Genomic DNA, 19,373 nt, shown 5'->3' with positions numbered 1-19,373 from the left:
TGCAGCTCGCAAGGATGAGGTCATGGGATGAGAAGGTTCAAGGCCATGCTGTCTGGGTTCAGACAGACCCCAGGGTCCCTCTGCAACATGCACCCTGAATTGTTGGCATTGATAAGTTATGTGGTTTCCCGCAGGGTGAACAAGTCAGGGCAGCTGGACAAATAGCACACAGGGCTTGTGTCCTGGCTGTTATAGAGGCTTTCTCTTACAAAGGCAGAGGAACAGCATGTGTGTAGGGGTGGAAGCGAGAGGGGCTCTGTTTTCTCTTGTCTGTGCCACAGCAGTCGTGGCTGTTTGTCCATGCTGCTGCTTTCTGCCAAAGTACCCTGGGAAAGTCCCATGGGCAGAGTCAGGGTCTGTGGAGATGCACAGTGTGGGAGCAGGCTGACCAGCTGGCTCCATGCTCATTGAGGGCTTGAAGTCACTTGCCACCCCCAGGATGCTCCCAGAGGAGAGCTTTATTTTCTTTTTTTCCCATACCCCCTCGGGCCTTTCTCATGATTTTTCCATGCATTGGGAAGAGACTGATCTTCTGCTCTTAAGTGAGCAGCACAGGATTAATATCTCTTGATTGCTGGAGGGGGAAGTGGGTGGACAATGGGTAACCGTGAGTGAAAAAATCTTTGAGCAGAGCAAGCTCTAAATCCCACTGAGGTGCTGCCTCACTCCCAGTGGGAGCCAGGGTGGGACCTTATGGTGCAGACAAGCAAGGAGCTGGGGCAAACCCTATGCAGGACATGGGATGCCACAGATAGTCAGCAGGCATTGCCATGGGGCCAGGAGGCTGCATCTCACCTGTGCAGGAGGAAACCACTGTGCAGTGCTGGAGTTAGCACCCGCGGGGTGCTGCGAGCCAGGGGGAGGAAGGCAGAAAAGGGCAAGTGGGGAGGAAGGAGTCTTCACTAAATCTGCACTGCTAACAAGCTTGGTAGTAGCATGGCTGGAGATGCTTGGTAGGAAAGGGTGAGTTCCCAAGACTAACAGTGGCAATTCCTTTTATACTTTGGAGGGAAAGACATCTTCATGACAGAAGAGCAGAAGAAATATTATAATGCCATGAAGAAGCTCGGCTCCAAAAAACCCCAGAAGCCCATCCCCAGGCCCTCGGTATGTCGGGTTAATCACCCTTGAGTGCTGCAGGGAGGGAGCACTTTAAGCTACCAGCTGTCCCAAGGCCCGTGAGAAGGGTCAAGGGAAGAGCATTTGCCTGTGCGAGAAGCCAAATCCTGGCTTCCCATCTCTGCTCTTCAGATAGAACCTTGCTAAGAGCTGGGGCTTCAGAAGAGGCCAGTGCATCAGGCAAACTCCTTTGGGTCTGTTCTTCAGCCCTGGGTCCACTAGCCAGCGGCAAGTGGGGGTGTCTCTTTTGCAAGGACTGGTGTACAAGATTTTCTCCTAGCTCAGCTCTCACCTCCTCTCTCACAGGGAGTTAGACTCAGGGAAATGACAGCTTTCAACACTCCTAGAAGGGAAACTGTTCCAGCTAATGCATACGCAATTGTGACTTGGGCTTGATTTTGATAGCCCAGCTCAAATGAGGCCTTTTCCTATGCATTTATTTTTGCCCTGAGCTGTGAATATACTTAGAAAGCAAATGGACCTTGAGCCCATGTCTCTTGGCTATGTTGTTACAGCACCTGAACCAGCTGGGCTCCATGCTGGGCATCCTCCTCCCGTAGCCAGGACTCATAGTGCCTGGGTCTGTGAGACCTGTGCCCTCGCCACAACCCTGACATTTCCTGCACTCTTTTAAACGTGGTTCCTTCTTCTCTTTCCATGTGTCTTTGTTTTGTGTGTCTGTCACATGTTCCCACCTCACCTACCTGGTTCTCCAACATCACCTTATGACAGAACAAATTTCAAGGGATGGTGTTTGACTTTGTTACCAAGCAAGTGTTTGACATAACCATCATGATCCTGATTTGTCTTAACATGGTGACCATGATGGTCGAAACAGATGATCAAAGTCAACTCAAAACAGATATCCTCTACAAGGTTAACCTGGTCTTCATTGTCATCTTCACTGGGGAGTGTGTGCTGAAAATGTTTGCTTTGCGCTACTACTACTTCACTATCGGCTGGAACATCTTTGACTTTGTGGTGGTCATTCTCTCCATTGTAGGTAAGACCTGCTGGCTCCACCAGCCCAGTTTCCCTTCCTCAGGGGCCCCACCGGCTAACAGAGTAGAAACAGTCTGGYTGATCCGCTGTGACCAAGCCATCTCCCACCACCCCCTTAAATGCACCCTCTGAGCAGGGCCACGCTGACAGGACCCCCAGGACAAGATGGATGTGAGGCTACCCCATGACACTAGGGCAGGATTGAGGGGCTGGGGACATGTCCCACTTCCCCTGGGCATGGGGCTCCCCTCATCTCCCRTGTTGCCGGGCTGTGCTGCTGAAGCAGAGCAGCCGACATTTAACCTTTGGGTCTCTGCTCAGCGACATTTTTGGATATATTCCTTTCACCACTGAAGGAGCAAGGAGAGCTGTGTGCTGTTCAGGGTAGCCTCATCCCCACCGTATCCACTGGCAGACAGGGCAGTGCTCTCCTGGTGTAATAGATGGCCAAATCAATCCTTCTTCCTGTGAACTGCTGACTAGCAAACACTCTGCAACCCCATGGAGGTGGCAGTCTGGTCCTAACATCCCAGTGCAGGACATAGGGAGCCCTGGGGTTTGCTCAGCACCATTTCTTCACCTCTCTCTTCACTTTGATGTTTGGCACCAATGGTGCTCAGAGACAGGGAACAGCCCCACCTTGCCTGCCTTTGTCAGCTACAGAGCAAGGCAAACTCACCACTTATTAATACTTTCACAGGTATCGTCCTCTCAGACATCATAGAGAAATATTTTGTATCACCCACCCTCTTCAGGGTCATCAGGCTGGCAAGGATTGGCCGTGTCCTCCGGCTGATTCGAGGGGCGAAAGGCATCCGGACTCTTTTGTTTGCTCTGATGATGTCCCTGCCTGCACTGTTCAACATTGGCCTCTTGCTTTTCCTTGTGATGTTCATCTACTCCATCTTTGGGATGTCCAACTTTGCCTATGTAAAGAAGGAGGCAGGGATTGACGACATCTTCAACTTTGAAACTTTCGGGAACAGCATCATCTGCCTGTTCCAGATCACCACATCAGCTGGATGGGATGGTCTCCTCAGCCCGATCCTGAACAGTGGCCCCCCCGACTGTGACCCAGACCTGGAAAACCCTGGCAGTTCGATAAAAGGGAACTGTGGCAATCCCTCCATTGGCATCTTCTTTTTCTGCAGCTACATCATCATTTCCTTTCTTATCGTGGTGAACATGTATATTGCCATCATCCTGGAGAACTTCAACGTGGCCACAGAGGAAAGCAGCGAGCCCCTCTGTGAAGACGATTTTGAAATGTTCTATGAAACTTGGGAGAAGTTTGACCCAGATGCCACCCAGTTCATTGAGTACAGCACCTTGTCTGACTTTGTAGACACCTTACAGGAGCCACTCAAAATTCCCAAGCCAAACAAGATCAAACTAATCACCATGGATCTACCAATGGTTGCTGGGGACAAAATCCACTGTCTGGATATCCTCTTTGCCCTGACTAAGGAAGTGCTGGGAGACTCAGGAGAGATGGATGCCTTGAAGGACACCATGGAGGAGAAGTTTATGGCTGCAAATCCTTCGAAGGTTTCCTATGAACCCATCACTACCACTCTGAAAAGGAAACACGAAGAAGTGTGTGCCACAAAAATCCAAAGAGCTTTCCGGAGGTACCTCCTGAAGCGCTCAGTGAAGCAGGCCTCCTACATGTACAGGAACAGTAAAGATGAGGATGCCCTGAAAGAGGAAGCGCCCGAGAAAGAAGGTCTGATTGCAACCAAAATGAACGAGATGTATGGGAACAGTGGGACAGATGCAGAGACAGCCCCTGCCTTTAGTCTTGCATCTGTTCCAAGCTCAGAGACTCAACATGCTCCTGGTGAAGCAAAGAAACGGGAGGAGGAACGTGTTGTGAAAGAGTCGTTGGTATAACAGAAAGCGTTTTCCATCTCTTGTCATCACAAAGCCTGAAAAGACTCCATTTGTATCTCTCCTTCGAGAACTCTTCCGTATCCAGATCAGTAGATCTTAGATATTGAGCTGATTTCAGATATTTCAAGCATACACCTTAACTTTTGAAGCAGGATCTCTTAATGATCCTGTTTTTTATAGTTCACTGCACTTGTGAAGAATTTAATATTTTTCTTATGAGATTTAAATGTGAAATCTCTCTATTGCTGGTGAAAGAGAAATATTTTAGTTTTGAAATGATCTAGTCATGGTAACTATATTTTTCAGACATTAATGAATGACTGTCCTTTTATTTAAAGTAATTATTTATTAATATTATTTCACAATTAAGAAAATTTTTTGCATATTATTCTTCCAGAGTGCATCCAGGTAGCCAGTGAAAGATGAGCCAAATGAGATAATATTAAGAATAATTACAGAAATGACAAGGTTTTGTGAACAAAAATCTCCAATGTCTTAAAGAAGCACTTTTCTTTGAATATTTGAATAAGCTTTAAGGATTTTTGTTATATACAGAGAAAGTGCAATTATGTCTTAAAGATTTGTTTGCATAGCCAAAACAAAGCGTCTGCAGATATGTTCTCAGGGTTGAATATCAGTTTTAAGGTCTCTGAATACACATTGCAATCATAAACCATTCAGGTCTCTACAGTACAGATGTAAGCTGTATTTATATTCATGCTTCTTTTCTGTTTTCCTGTTTCATCTAGATTATATGGCAGGAAAGCAATGGACAAAAATAGCGTTTGGAGAACATCCTCCAAGAATTCCCAGTCCCTGTAACAAAACCGCCTCTAGCATTTCTTTGAGCCCCACAACAAGTGGAAATCTCCCGCTGAAGCACTCTTGGTTACTGTTAGTTAACAAGATGCATCCCTGGGGATTGGAGCAGGTCTTTAAACAACATTTCGTAGCAAGCTGCTTCAACAGGTACCCTTAAATCCCACCTGCCACCAAGAGTCGGGATCCTTGCCCAAAGCAATGAAGGCTCCCAAGGAGGGGGGTTGTACTGAGCCGTGTGTCTTGCTCCATATGTTGCCTTGCTCAGTGTGGTGTTGTCCGAGGTCACGTCGCCTTGTAAAGTCTGGTCTGAGCCGGAGCACCTTTGGTTTTTGGCATGCCTGGCACATGCGGGAGTGCAGCGGTGGTGAGGGTGCGTGTGGCTCTGGAGAAGTTGTTGTGTGTGGTGGCATGTGCCGGGGTGTCTGCAGAACTAGGGCCATGGGCAAAGCCCAGCGGCTTGGGGCTGGCCAGCTGCGGGCAGACCCTTGCCGGGAAACGTCCAGGCAGAGAAGAGTGTGCCCAGGGGGAAGGGTTTTAGCCACCATTTATATGGGTGGCCAAAAGGAAAGTAAATYGGGAAAACAGGGGGATGGCCCAGAGTTCAGACAAAAATTTCATTTCTGGACTGTCATCTTTAAAAGGGAAAAATAATTGAGATCAAAAAAACCATGATCCAAAGAACTTTTAGAACTTTTTCCGGTTAAAACAAGGGCTACTTCCTGAAGACACAGGGTCTGTCTTTTTTTTTTCTTGGGCAGATTTTGGCTCCAAGCCGTTACGGACRTCCCATGTTCACGTTGGCCAGGAGCAGTGCTAAGCTTGCTTGCGTCCGTATGCTTTCGGCCAGGCAGCAAGGTCGTTCTGCTCATGATGTAACGCTGTGTTGTGCTTTCGTTTTGATGTGCGTAGGGTGATGCTCCCTGGAATAGGAGCCTGAGCTATTTACTATGTGACGTGATGCTTTAAACTGTGTTTACATGGGAAGCATCCATGGCACAGCAGTTTCCAGCCTGGACTGTGGTTAACAATTGATGCTGCTTGTACATACGTGTTGTCAGTGGTGGAAAAATGCCAAAGAGCAGATTTCATTTGAGCTAAAGCCATTTTTCTTTGTACATTTCTTAAAATAAATGACTGTAAATGATCTATTATTACATTACCAAATGTGTTGGTGTGTGTTAGAGGAAGAAACATTTTCACTACCCCTGGGAAGGCCAAGCCTGMGGGAAAGTACTTGCCCCCCTGCTAAAGGCCCCTTCCCTTTGCTGGAGGCCAGAGCAGGGGACTCCCTGCGAGCTGCCTTGCCTGGAAACCTGCCATCCTCAGCAGGACCCACAGCAGATCTTCAAAGTCAGGGAGAGGCTGGGATAGCCCTGATCGGGGCCCATCCTGCAGGAGAGACCCCAGGCTGAAACCTCCCCCCAGCACCTCCAATCCCACCAGACCCTGGAGCCTCTGTGCTGCTGGTGTATGACTCCTATGGGGTCTGCAGGCTCCTCGGGGTCTCCCGCCGACCTGCAGCAAGGAGCCCCGATGTCTCCACAGGCTGCAGGAGATGCTGGGGTAGGTTCAGCCAAGGAGGAGAGGGCTGGGTCCCACCGGCCRCACAGGAGCCCTTCGGTGCTGGAAGGACAAGGCAGCAGTGAACGAAGGACGTTTCTGTGTCAAAGGGAGGCCAGAGCCACCTCCAGCACCCACCTGCATCCCAGAGGACCACAGCAGGGCCCTGCTGCTGTTTTCTCTCTCCCTGGAACAGCATGTGCCGGGGCTTCATGTAATTCAAGTTGAGAGTATCGCTGCTTCGGAGCAGCAATGTACTGGGGGAAGGAGGTGGCATGACCCTGCGTCCTCCTGCAACTGCGGAAAGGACAGCRATGAAACCCAAGCCATGATGAATAGGGATGGGCTGGCAAAGGACACAGCTGCCTGGCAGCTGGCTGCTCCATCTCCAAGAGGCCGTCTCTCCCCACCTGAATGCAGCTGGGCTACTGTGCCGCATGAGCGGGGAGCTACCGGGTGCTGCAGGCTGGGGCTGGGCAGCGATGTGGCCCCAGCAATAACCCCAAGGGAAGCGATGAGGGGACATGGGGATGCTACCCACTGAACCCTCCCCACGAGACTGTGTCTCCCAAATACTCCCTGCTGCTGGGTAAGAGCTGGGCTTGCACAGAGGCCTCCGAGGGGAAAATGGGACCTTCTTGCCAGACCTCCTAAATGGGATCTGTGCCCATTAGAAGGTGCCGAGGAGCTGGCAGGCAGAGTGGGATAGATTTGTCCACTGTCACTGCAAACCATCTTTAGTGTGTGCCACGCTCCCGGTTTTGCTCCACAGGGCTTTCCAGGGTATCTCCAGCCCTTTGCTGGTTCATGGCTTGTTATTTCTGAGCTAGATCATCAGAGGGTCAGCAGGAGAGCCACAAGACGTTGAGGGACCCCATCAGGCTGGCCTTCCAGTGCAGGCTACGAAGATACCTGCAGGGCAGCAGACAGCAATCTCTGTCTTGCCCATCTCAGGTGAAGTTGAATCCAGCCCCAGGGGTTCATAAAATCCCTCCTGGGCATCCCGCATCACTTCAGCCTTGCTGAGAGACCATGGCCAAGCTGCACCAGGCTGTGTTGGAGACACGGACAGCCCACGCTGGCTTTTTCTCAGCAAGGTCGGAGGTGCTGGCATCAGGGACTCAGCAGTGCAGCCCCAGCGGGCAGAGGAGGCCCATGTCCAAGCTATCTTCACTGTCTGGCAATGGCCAACTTCATTGCTAGTAGGGCAGTGCCCAGAGCATGCACAGGGATCCATCTCCAGGCTGTGGTTACACCTCTTGACTGCCACGTAGCTACACTCCGTGGCTGTCCATGCTCACAGTGTTGTGCCAATGTACGGCACCTTGCACAGCACGATCTGCCCAAAACGGGGACGCAAGCTGGCTGCACGTAAATACAGACATCTGCTCCACTGGGAAGAGCCTCCTCTCCCATCTCCGCTCTTTCTCTCCTGAGCTCACTTTTGCTCTGGGAACCTCTATTTCGGGTCCTTCTTGCTTCACATCCCCTTTCAGACAAGGTGAGACTTGCACCACAGCCACCGGGTGCTCAGAGACTGCAAAAAAAAAGTCTGCGGAAGGTTGAAGATTTGGGGAGGCCCCAAGCAAAGAAACCTGGGCTCTGGGGACCATCGTGGCTGGCAAAAGTACCCAAAGGTGTTTTTTCACATGGAGTTACAGTTCAGTGCTCTCAAACAGGCTGTGAAGTGCAGGGGGAGGCGTGCTGTGGCATGGCATGAAGAGAAACCATATTTTTGTGCCAGAGTGGAAGGGGACAGAGCGCGACTCTGGATGCCGCTTCGTACTTCCGCAGACAGTGGCCGTGTCCAAAGGACTCAAGGAGAAAGGTCTCCGTGACAGCAAAACGGCATGTGCAGAAGGACCAGGCACAGCTGGCATCCAGGTAGGTAAGACTTGCATTTTGACCATCTCTCATCTTGTCTGGTTTTCACCCAGCAAGASCCTTCCCTGGACTGACAGCTGCTGGGACACTCCAAGACACGGTGAGCTGTAGCACGGGACGCAAGGTGGGGCACCAAGCTCTGCTGCAGCCCACRGTGAGCAAAGAGCAGGCAAAATCCTGCCCCACATTCCCTCTCCCTACCCAAACCATGCTCCTCTCTTGCTGTGCTTCACGCACAGCTTGGGCTCTTACAACCGGGCCAGCGTCAACCCCTGTTCGCTGGCCAAGCAGCCGAGCATTTCTCATCACCTGCAACAGCTGCCCCACGGGAGCCCTGGGTCCAGTCCTGCCTTGCTGGGGGGTGACCACCATTCTCCGCCCCACACTGGGAGGTGGCAATGCCAGAAGTAGCACCCGGGTCCCCTGGCACTGCCCTGTCCTCGGTGGCCCCCTCTAGCGCGGCGGGGGCAGCGGCCTCTGCATCGCTGAGGGTTTAACAACCCGGCTTGTCTCCGAGTCGCAGGCATAAACCGTGCTCACCTGCAGCAACCTTCGTCAGGCAACGCTGCCATGACGAGCGGAGCCCGGAGACACGAGGCCGGGCATCTTTGCGCGCCGCTGCCAAGCCCCGGGGCAGCGGCAGGCGCAAGCTCGGCCCACCCCAGCGTCTGCGCTGCATTCAAAACCGGGCCCCAGGGAAAGTCCCCGCCGAGCCCGATTTACATGAGCAGGAAAGGGGCTGTCTTGCAGAGCAGCAGCTTTGCCATTTTTAGTCGTGGAGGCCAGGCTGGTCAGGGAGGCCGCTGTGTTTTGCAGAACTTGGGACTGGATGTTTCCCTGCTGTTTGCAGTGAAATATGGCTGGTGTTTTCAAGAGGCTGTGGGTGCTCCAGGCGAACCTCTGGATGATGGCCCTGGTCACAGGTAGGCATCAGATCTGGGCTTTGCATTAAGGAASGGTCTAAGAGCTGCAAAAGCAAGGGAACATGCACCAAGGGGATCAGCTAGAGTGTGTCTGGGCCTGGTTTAGTGCAACAGGAGACTTCATTCAGGGCTGGCTTTAAATGAATTATTTCCAAGCTTTGCAATCCCCRCTCTCAGTCCTGCTTTTTGCACAAAATAAGCCTCGGGCTCAGCAGAGCACGGTGAGCCGGGGGTGGCCCATATGGGCTGGGCTCGAAGCGTGGCTCGGGTTTAGGGGAGCACGCCGTGTTGTTTCCCGTTGGCGCGAGGGAGGTGGAAAGTGTCACGGGATGCAGCAGTCTCACCCGGACAGCATGGGAGACCTCTCGGCAGAGCTGCGTGCTGGACTGGTCACGGCGGGCTGGCCAGCRTGGGAGCTGGAGACCCCGGTACCCAAATGGTGTGGGGCCTTCACGGCTGTGGATGCAGGTGGGAGGAAAAAGGATTTTACCGTTTATTGCTCTCTGAGGCCCAAGGACGGGCGCGAGATGGAGCTGGCTGGGGCCGGCACATCGCTGGGGCCGTGGCTGAACCGCGTCCCTTTGCTCATCAGGGTTCAGCGCTCAGGAGCTGCAGAGACATGCGAGCAAAGAGGCTTTTGGGGTGTTTGGGGAGCACTGAAGCAGGGCAGCTGAGCGCCCTGAGCAGCAGCTGCTCCAGCCCGGCTCGTCGGCTGAGACGGGACGGCGGTGACGTTAGTACGCCCACCGGGCAGCTGGGCCTGAACCGCGAGGGGAGCTCGTCCTGGAGCTAACGAAGCTGCCCAAGGCCAGTTATAGAGGCAAAGCGCCGGTTCCCTGTGCCGCCCCGTGGAGAAGCAGCGGTTTAAACCCGCGCCCCAGCTCCTGTCCCTTTGCTTCTCCTCCTCCTCGGGGCAGGGACTTCTGCGCACGCAGGGGAACCTTTAAAGCATTTCTGTTTGGCGGCCACCCGAACATGCACTGATTTGAGGTCCTGGCTCACCGGATCCGCTGGCTCACGGGGTTATATCACAGCTCTCGCAGTGCCACACGCACCTCTGCAGCCTCCGCTGGTGGCTTCGAGGGAGGCCAGGCTCAGTCCATCTGCTGCCAGCCAGCGTCTAGCTGTTGCGGTTGTAAAGGAAAGTTTGGCTATGGGGGGGCTGCCAGGTGAGAAACCAGCCTAGCTGTTCGTTTAGAAACACCAGCAAAACTCAGAGGGCAAATCCTGCCATGCTCTGATCCACGCTAGCCCTGCACCRGGATGAGGTGCATCTCTTCCTCTCAGAAAAAATGCGCATCTCTCCAGCTTTATTTCAAGGAGGGGAGAGTTTGTCTGCAGAGAGGTAGATGTTGGAGATGGGCAGGGCCTGGAAAGCARAGCAGCCCAGTCCTGGGRGAGGCTCTGGGGCAGCGAGGGGAGCCCATGGCTGAGCCAGGACATCCCTGCGGGCTGCTCTTTGGGGTAGGGAGATCTGCACCAGGGTCGCAGGGCTCTGAGCAAAGCTTGGGCTTGGCAACTGAACAGCAGCTTCTTCTGGGGGACTTTTGCAGCAGCCCGAACACGCTGGGATGTGGTGCAAGCCCCCACCTCCGCGCCAGAGTTCCCCACGGTGGGGTTTAGCTGACGTTCATTAAACGGACGGAGCTGGGCACTGAAGCGATGCAGTAAACAGAGCTGGTTCTTCCGGCCCAGCTGCAGCGGGAGGAAACGAGGCACCTAAACCACAGGGCACAGGAGCTGCGGGCAGGGGGTCTCACGCAGGGGCCGGTGAGCCGGGGGCTCCCGGTGCTCGCCCCGGTTCCTGCACTGCGCCGCAGGTCCAAGCCCCATGTGTGCTCCCAGCCCTTGCCCTGTGGGGCCCCCATGGTCCCCGAGGCTAAAAGCCCTCCTGGCCATCAAGTGACCTAAATCCCAGGGAAGCCCCAGCAGGGAAAGTGTTTCTGGTTGATTCAGATGAGAAAATGGAGAGCGTAAATAAAGAGGCCTGGCTTGCGTCTAAAAGGGGCAGGTGACCTCCAGGTGGGCCCAGATGGGCTGAGATCTCGCTCCCTTTCCCCATGGAAGACTGCAGTTAGGGTACTGCCTCTTCCTGGGGGGTTCAAACCTGCTGCTGCCGCCCACGTGATAAGTCAGCCCAGTTTTGTATCAACCCCATTGCACAGCAATTAAATATTCACGTGGAGAGCTTGTGGGTGGCTCTCTAGCTGAGCAGTTAGAGCATGCACTTGCAAGTGGGGCCCTAGGACTCCTGCTCCAGAGGATGCTGAAGTCTTTTTTCCGTGCAACAGCAATGTGTGCAGGAACTGGCCGTCCATGTCCTCATTCAGAGGGGGAAATGTCCAAGTCACCAAACTACAGAGAGTTTCATACCTCATCCTCCTCTCTGACCCAGGAAATATTCAGTGATCTTGTGATGGAGCCCCAGGGTCTGCCTAGACCCTTTCTGCAAGGTTTCATTGRAACATCAACCAGAAAGCAGCCCTGTTCAGTTAGAAAAAATTCAGGAGACAGGATGGAAATAGAAGGGTTTGTACCCAAATCACACTGTGCTGTGTCCTTGCTGGTAGGCCCTCTCCTCTGAGTGGTGGCTCGGGTTGGGATGCTCCCCAGAAAGGTTCGACCTTGCTCCTTCCAGACACAGCAGTCAACCCCATGCCATGCTGCCCCAGCACTGTCCATCACACGTGAGACACGGAGACTTGCTTCTCCTGGGTCAGCACCCAAAATAGTCTGGTCTCTCRGAGATGGGGTTTGGCTTGTCCTAGCAAGAGGAGGCAGCCAAGCCATTGAGTTGTGGCCTCCCGWGCTTTGGGGAACAAGGGACAGAGGCCCCCAACCCCCCGCAGCTGGATGGAGGATGAGGGTGAGGAAGGATGGAAGAGTCCTGACAGTGCTGTGGGTTTGGCTGGGGGTTTTGAAGTTGCCCCTGAGTTGTGCTGGGTTTGGTAGAGGTAGAGCCTGTGTTCAGAGCCTGTGTTGGGTGCAAAGGGCCCGCAGTGCACACCGTCCCACGTGGGACATCCTACACAAGCTCATCCTACATGAGCTCGTGACTGCTATTTCAAGCCCCTTTTCTCGTCTTGCAGGTGGGATCTCAGCAGCCRGGAACAGCACCGGGAGCGATACAAGTGAGTAACATCTCGGGCCCCTCAGGCTCTTCCCTATGCATGGCCCCAGGGCCCCTTCCCATCCCCGCTGGCTGCGCCACAAAGGCACTGGTCCCCTGCAGAGCTAGAGACATCCCCATCACCACAGCCCTTTCCCYGCATCTCACAAAACTTGGATGTGCCGAGCCGTGGGACCAGCAGGAACTCAAAGACTTCTCCAATCCCACCTCCGCTCAGACATGTTACACGGGGACCACCAGGAGCCATGATGCCTTGTCTGACTGAGTCATGGCCCTGACCATAAACCACATGCCTAATTCTTCCACCTACTTCATTCTAAAATTGTTGACAGAGCATTTACCCCAAGCACTGTGTTAACTGGGCAAACCTTTAAAATTGTGCTTGACAGTGTTGGAGGGAATCCCAGGCTGTGATCTCCTCCGCGGCATTTCCCCAGCCTTGCGTCTAGCTCTCCTTCGGCAAAGCGGGATCAGTTTTGGCTTTCCCAAGAACCCAAGTAGTTTTCCTTCATGTTTGCAGAGCATGTAGCACGGCTCAGGACCAGGCAATCGATTCATGCACACACAGTTTGTGCCATTCCCATCTTCAGGGCRTTAATCATGAATTCTGCAACCCAAGTTCAGCTCTGGGAGCAAATTACAGGCAAAAGCACAAAATGCAGCAAAAATACCAAATACAACACAATACAAAAAACGTGCTAGTGATGAGGAGAAAAGCCAGCTGAAGACATGGGTCTGTCCTTGCAAAGGCTTCTTAGTGCATGTCAGCTCCCATAACTCCATGACAGGCGGCACTTTTGGACCTAAGCTGGGACTAACAAGATAAACTGAACTCCATGGGGTTTTGCCTCTAATGCTTTTAAATGCTTGGGCTCTGGGCCCTGGTTCATGTACTACAAGGTGGCAGGAGAGCTATTAGCAGAGGCTTTTGCACAAAGCAGTAAGCTGCTTACGGCTGCTGATTTCAACCATATAGAACAGATCCATTTTATCACTCATGTTTTAATTAYGGAAACCAAAAATAATGCAAGAAAATCAAGTCTGGCAGCTAAATTAACAGCTGGAATTAAGTTGTATTTTAGAGGAAAGCCCCAATTATGATGAATGTATAAAGGCAACTAACAATTTTGAGCATGTGTAAGTGACTATTAAAGGCCATAGAAGTGTGTCTGAAAACCAAGACATCACCTGTGAAGGGATCCTGAGTAAATAGCAAATTAATACGTTTCTTTATGACTTTAGGAGGGCAGCTACTAGTTGTACATAGGCAGGAGTGGGAGCAGGCAAAAAATATCCCAGGGAAGCCATTTCTACAGTAAATTGGAGTTTCTGCTAAAGGAATATTTTCACAAAAAGTCTCTGATAGCCACTGCAAATGCTGCTGCTTCATCAAAACAAAGCCAAACGCTCCAAAGAAGCATAATCCATTAAAATGGAAAGCTCTTGACCTAGGGGATGCTGGGGATGTCTCACGGGAGCTGTGCTTTCTCCATTTCCCTGGTGGAGCCATGTCCTCCCTGGGGTGCCAGGACCCCACACTCACGYGCCCAGCCCAGTGTTCACTGGTATTAATTGCAAGAGAAGAGCAATTTCTTCTCTTCCCAGGTGGCGTTGGTGGAGGGGTGCCCCAGGGAAGGCTGTGCTCGGGTGGGGAGCAGGCTGTGAGCACCCTTCTCCCCCAGCAGGCCTGGCATGCCCCAAGTCCCACCAGCACCCGCGCTACGTGGCGGCCAAGAGGAACATGCCCGTCCACTTCATCTGCTACACCTCCGAGCCTCAGCACATGCAGTGGTACAAAATGGTGGAGGGCAMCGACAACCTCTATGAGCTGGATGACAGCACCTCCCGCTTCAGCATAGAGCGGAAGGATACCTTCATCAACTTCACCATCTTCAGGATCACCTATGAGGACAACGGCATCTACGTGTGCGACAGTAAAAACCTCACGGAGGAGAAGAAGCAGACACACACATGCGGGACCGAGCTCAGAGTCATGAGTGAGTGAGAGCACCCCATATGCCCCGCTCRCCTCCGCACATTCTCCAACCCCCGCACACCCCAGGAGATGCTCTTTCTCCACATGCACCTCTCACTTTTCCCCCTCCGTATGAGCCCCATGTCATGCCCTTGTGCATCTACCTCTCCCCAATGCCTGTGAGATCCCTTTGGATACAAGTTTGGATGCCCCATGGCACCGCAGTCACTTCTTTGCACACTGCCAGCCAAGCAAGCAGCTGGATAACCCCTCTGATTTGCCATGGCTCATCTGTGCCACATAAACACATCCCAGGGACTGCATTTCCTTGAAAAAAGACATTCTGCTTGTCCTGGTCAATGATGTGTCCTGCCCAGGACATCTCATTCTGGAGCTAGTCCCTGATGCCAGTCCCAGCAGGTTTCTGCAATTCTCAGGTCTCTCCTGAGGGTGAGGACATGTTGCCAAGCTCCCCCCAGCTCTGCCAACACATCTGCCCTGGCATGAACCCATGGCCATGGCAAGCTTGTCCCCTTTCCCCAGGAGCCTGGAACTAAGATGGGACTTGGGATTTTTGCCATGGTGAGCTCATCCCCTTTCCCCGGGAGCCTGGAACTAAGATGGGACTCAGGACTTCTCCCTGTGCTTCTAGGTCACAGCAACATCCAGCAGGTCCAGAGCAGGAACACCCTGAAAGACGCTATCATCATCATCCAGTCCATCCTGCTGGTCATCTTCATCAGCGTCCCCATGCTTCTCTTCCTAGATAAAGTGAGTGACAGTATCTCCAGCAGTGGRGATGTCCCCAGCTTTGCCACTGCCTTCTTCATAGCGGTCCCCCACAAGCYTGGTACTTGGCCAAGGCAGTGAGGACACCACTAGGGATGGGGATGGGGAGGGATTGTTTTTTTGGTACATTGCACGGGGTCCCCTGTGCCCCGTGACATAACCTGCACCAGCAGTTATGTGGGTGATGGTGACACCCAGCCTGTGACTCTCCTTTCTGCAGGGTGAAGGCAAGGACAGCCCTGAGGAGGACCACACCTACGAGGTAATACTGAATTAATTATAGAAATACCTCTGTTATATCGGCTTGATTGTTGAAATAGCCTATTGTGTCCTTGTGGGTGTCTGCTAGGTACCACAAGTCTTTGCAGGGTGTACCAGGGCATCTTCCTCCCAAGTGTCTGTTGCACATCAGCCTTGAAGAGCTTCTCATAAAAGCAAGCCAAGCTCTAAGCACTTGCAGCCTTCTGTCTCCATCTTTTCCCCTCTCAGAGACTGCCCTGATCTCCAGGGGGATCGTCTGGAGATAGGTCTCTGCTCATGGGTATGGGAGGGAGGGATGTGCTGCAGCCGGTGCCACGCTCCCCATCATGTTTCTCAGCCTCATTCCTCTTGCCACAGGGCCTGGAAGTGGAACAGATGGCCACCTACGAGGACATTACTCCTTTTCGGGATGTGAAGGCCAAATGGACAGTCGGGGAGCATCCAGGCGAGGAGTGAAGAGCCCTGCACCCACCACCACGCAGGCACCCATGGCACCACTCCCCACTGTGCCTGCCGTCAACCTGCTGGCCCCCGAGGGGACAGGACCCCAGCTCCTGCTGTCACAGGTGGTCACAGGTGCCTCGATCCCAAGCTGGGATCATGGACTGAGTCACCGGCGCGCAGCACGCCGTCTCTGGTAGCCTTGCACAGAGCTTGAGCCCTGCTGCCCTTTGGTGCTTGCTTTGCCACGTCCACCGCCACGTCCAGACCATGCCCACTAAGACTGTCCTGCCCCAGGTGTTGCTTTTACTGCCCCGCTGCTTAATCCCTAATGTATATGTAGAAATTAGTAGCCAACTGTTGTCCCCCAGTAGCAAACAGCCCCAAAACCTCAGCCAGCCTCACATCAACACACTGAGCTCCTGTGTGTTTAATGCAACAAGTGTACCAGAGTGGGCAGTGGGTCTCTTCCAGCCCCCATGTCTCCAAGAAGGAGACACAAGGGCCAGGCATGATATCTCCTTGTGCTGCATGGACCCTCCTGAGCTGCAAGACCCCACTGCAGCCCCCTGCACTCCTGGCAGAGGAGCCGAGGTGAGCAGCACCCTGTGGGTTGGCATGGTGGGTGTTATGAGAAGTAGCTACCTGTCAAGTCACAGATGTGTCCAGCAGGCCAAGCTGGTGGTTGTCTTAGATGGAGGATCCTCCAGAAGTGCCTTTTTCTGTGCAAGGATGATAGCAAAGGCTGGGAGAGAGCTCTGGCCTGGAGGTTCTTGTGCAGGGCTTGCTCCTCTCCAGACAAGAGCTGTCCTGTGTCACAAGGAGGTCGCCCTTGGCAAGGGCCACGTGTGACCTCAGAACCTATGGGAAGGACATAAACTGTGGGACACAAATGTCCAACTGCTTTTTGAAGTCCGAATAAAGATAACAGGTAAATTCACGCCCTTCTTCCTCCAGGCGTCCTAGCTCCATCCTGCCATGTCCAGTCCTGGTGTGTCCCATAACCCTGGTGCCAGTGTCAGCGGGATTCCCTGGGCCCTGGTACCAGGAATAAGGAGCAATAAGAGCAATTAGCTCCCTGGAAGAGAAGCTGCATGTGTTTKGGATACACTGGGAAAGGACCACCCTGCCCCTCAGCAGGGACATGGTGGTGTCAGCCTTCCCTGCCTGAGGGGCACAGACGATCAAAAGATTAACATGCTTAGTGGGCMTGGAGCTGCTCCAGGGTCCCACGGCTATGCATTTGGGGACGAGAGCCCTGCTATAAAAAACTTCACCACTGCTGCCTTGCAGGATTGACTAGGAGAAAAAAAAAAAGTCACCTCCGGGGATAAATTAGACATGACATCAAGCAGCTGTGAGTGAACAGCTYGGACTGCGTGCATGTGTCCCTTGTTGTGGGAAGGATCCTGGCCCGAATGTGTAGTTTTCCTTGATTTACCTGGCCCACTCGAAAAGCTGTGTGGCTTGTGTGGCTGAAACTATCTGCTTTCTGAGAGCAATGGGTAACACTGCCCCGGCAGAGCCCAGGGCCTCCGGGCTATATCTACGTTTGGGGCGCCAAGGAGAAGCAGACAGGACTGCTCCGCTTCCTGAAACAGCCGGCAGAAAAGTGAGGGCGCAAACAGGGCTTTTCAGCAGGGAACAGGATGGTTCTTGTTTACTGGTAGCCACCTTAATGGAAACTGGAACTCAATCTAAATAGCACAAAAACAGCATTTTAAGGGTGATTTTTTTTTTTTATTAGTAAAATAAAACTATCCTAAATTAGTTACATACATATGTATGTAAATATTATTTAAACACGTTTTACTTATAAAATTGATTAATTAAAGAAAGAAGTATTCACAGTGGGAGAAGTGAACTGGCTGTTCCTGTTTCCCACGTTTGCCAAGATTTTAGAACTAGCAGAGCTCATCCCTCCATGCCTTGTTTTCATTTAGGAAATGGAAGAGGAAGGMAACTTTTCCGGCCTTCCCGATTCCCAACTGCTTTCTCAATTTTGTATAAACAATTCACTAAACTGACTTAACTGAATAATATGAAATAAGGAGAATCTGCTGTTTGCACCTGGAGAGGAAGCCACTGATGTCAAAAGCAGTTTCGGCAACCCCAGTTCCACTCTGTCGCTCAGCTACCTACCTAGCCCAGGGCCTTGGCTTCCTTTAAAATGCCAGAAACAAATTAATATTTCTGTACTATTAGGGTTTTATTTTAAAATCTTAAGTTAGTTTTGAGTGAGGCTAGAGTTAAGATTTGTTGTAATTTTATATTGATGTAGGCTTGTATTTAAAATGCATTTAATGTAAATAAATATATTTCAGTACATACAATCCAGGCTCTATATTGTTAACTGATTTGTATCCCCACCATCAGCAGGATGATTAGGCAGACAGCTGTTTTCAAGCCCCACTGGGATGCGGTCCTGGATCTACCATTTCCAAGTGTGTTTGATGGAGCTGGTCCCTTTCCTCTCTGTGGAACCATGAGGATGCTCTGAGCAGTTCTAGCTCCAGTAAATAAAACCACCAGTTCAACCTGAAAAGGAGTATTTACCTCAGGAGTCGGTGAGCTAGCAGAGGTGGTTAACTTCTGCCTACAACCTGGGTCAACCACGTCGTTGTCCACCGAATTGCTCAGCCTGGGCTGTGGGCCAGCAGCTGGCTCCCGGGTCAGGATTCACTGCAGCTCCAGCTCACCCAGCAGCTTCCAACTTGCCCAGCACAGCGCTAGAAAGGTCCCTCCCACCCACTCACCCCAGGCTGGGTGGTCAGGAGGACCCAGAGAGTATATGTGCCTGCAAGGAAGGCTGCTTCACTTGTTCTGATGCTTCTGGTGATGCTCAAGGCAAGGTACGTGGATGGGGGACCACCTTGAAGAGAATTCAGGTTTTTTTTCTCTCTCAAAAGAGAAAAGGAAATGACAGAGTGTAATGGTGCTTTATGAGACACTACTTTGGGTCACAAAAGTGGGCACTTGAAAGCTAGAAAAAGGCCAAATCGATGTTTGGGAGATACTTATGCAACTGTAATTCTGTTAGTGGCATGTCTTCGTCCAGTGCAGAATTTCACAGTCACACGCTACCTTCTAAGCAAAGCTTCTGCCTCTTTTAATGCCCAGAGGTGATGTAAGCAGGGACAAACCAGGTTTCAGGGACACCACRCAGTCTGGAGCCTCCTGGCATCTCCGTGCTTGACTGCAACATAAAAAGTGATGGTTTATCACCATGCTTTTACTAACAGAACTGGACAGGCACCAGGGCATTGAGTGATGGGCAAGGACTTAGCTGCGAGGTGCTGTATGAATCTAGCTGCAGTGGTGGAGCATCATCATTAACCAGAGAGCAGAGCCTATGCTGGGCTGGGGTGCCTGCTGCTCTGCTCATCTCTGACCAGTATTGACATAATATTTAAACACGATCTGGAGTAGAAAAACACCCCCAGATGTTGCTGGCTATTGGGTGACTGGATACCTGATAGCAGCAGGACCCACTGTTCTCGCTTCTCTAGGGACTGACATTTACGCTGTGACACCACCATGTCTCCAGCAAGCAAACACCAAGGGGCTTCTCGGA

The 19,373-nt window shown here is 52.2% G+C and overlaps 2 protein-coding genes across 2 annotated transcripts in view; both read left to right on the top strand.

The window, feature by feature from the left end:
* SCN4A (sodium voltage-gated channel alpha subunit 4) overlaps positions 1-5,631 on the top strand; it is a 36,210-nt gene extending 30,579 nt beyond the window's left edge. The window contains exons 23-25 of the mRNA XM_026065160.1: positions 1,003-1,107; positions 1,852-2,122; positions 2,822-5,631. Of these exons, the coding sequence (XP_025920945.1) occupies positions 1,003-1,107; positions 1,852-2,122; positions 2,822-4,014 (1,569 nt within the window). The 3' untranslated portion in view covers positions 4,015-5,631. The remainder of the gene's footprint in view (positions 1-1,002; positions 1,108-1,851; positions 2,123-2,821) is intronic.
* A 2,564-nt stretch (positions 5,632-8,195) lies between these two features.
* CD79B (CD79b molecule) lies at positions 8,196-18,132 on the top strand. Its single transcript, XM_026065206.1, has 7 exons — positions 8,196-8,280; positions 9,097-9,203; positions 12,293-12,334; positions 14,016-14,330; positions 14,961-15,079; positions 15,318-15,359; positions 15,716-18,132. Exons 2-7 carry the CDS (start codon positions 9,137-9,139, stop codon positions 15,812-15,814), a joined length of 684 nt encoding a protein of 227 aa, XP_025920991.1. The 5' UTR covers positions 8,196-8,280; positions 9,097-9,136; the 3' UTR covers positions 15,815-18,132.
* Positions 18,133-19,373: the final 1,241 nt, after the last annotated feature.

Source organism: Apteryx rowi, unplaced genomic scaffold (genome assembly GCF_003343035.1).
Source record: "Apteryx rowi isolate R43461 unplaced genomic scaffold, aptRow1 scaffold_1020, whole genome shotgun sequence".
Lineage (NCBI taxonomy): Eukaryota > Metazoa > Chordata > Aves > Apterygiformes > Apterygidae > Apteryx > Apteryx rowi.
The sequence above is the reverse complement of the archived record's forward strand: the minus strand, read 5'-3'. Positions and strand labels throughout refer to the sequence as shown.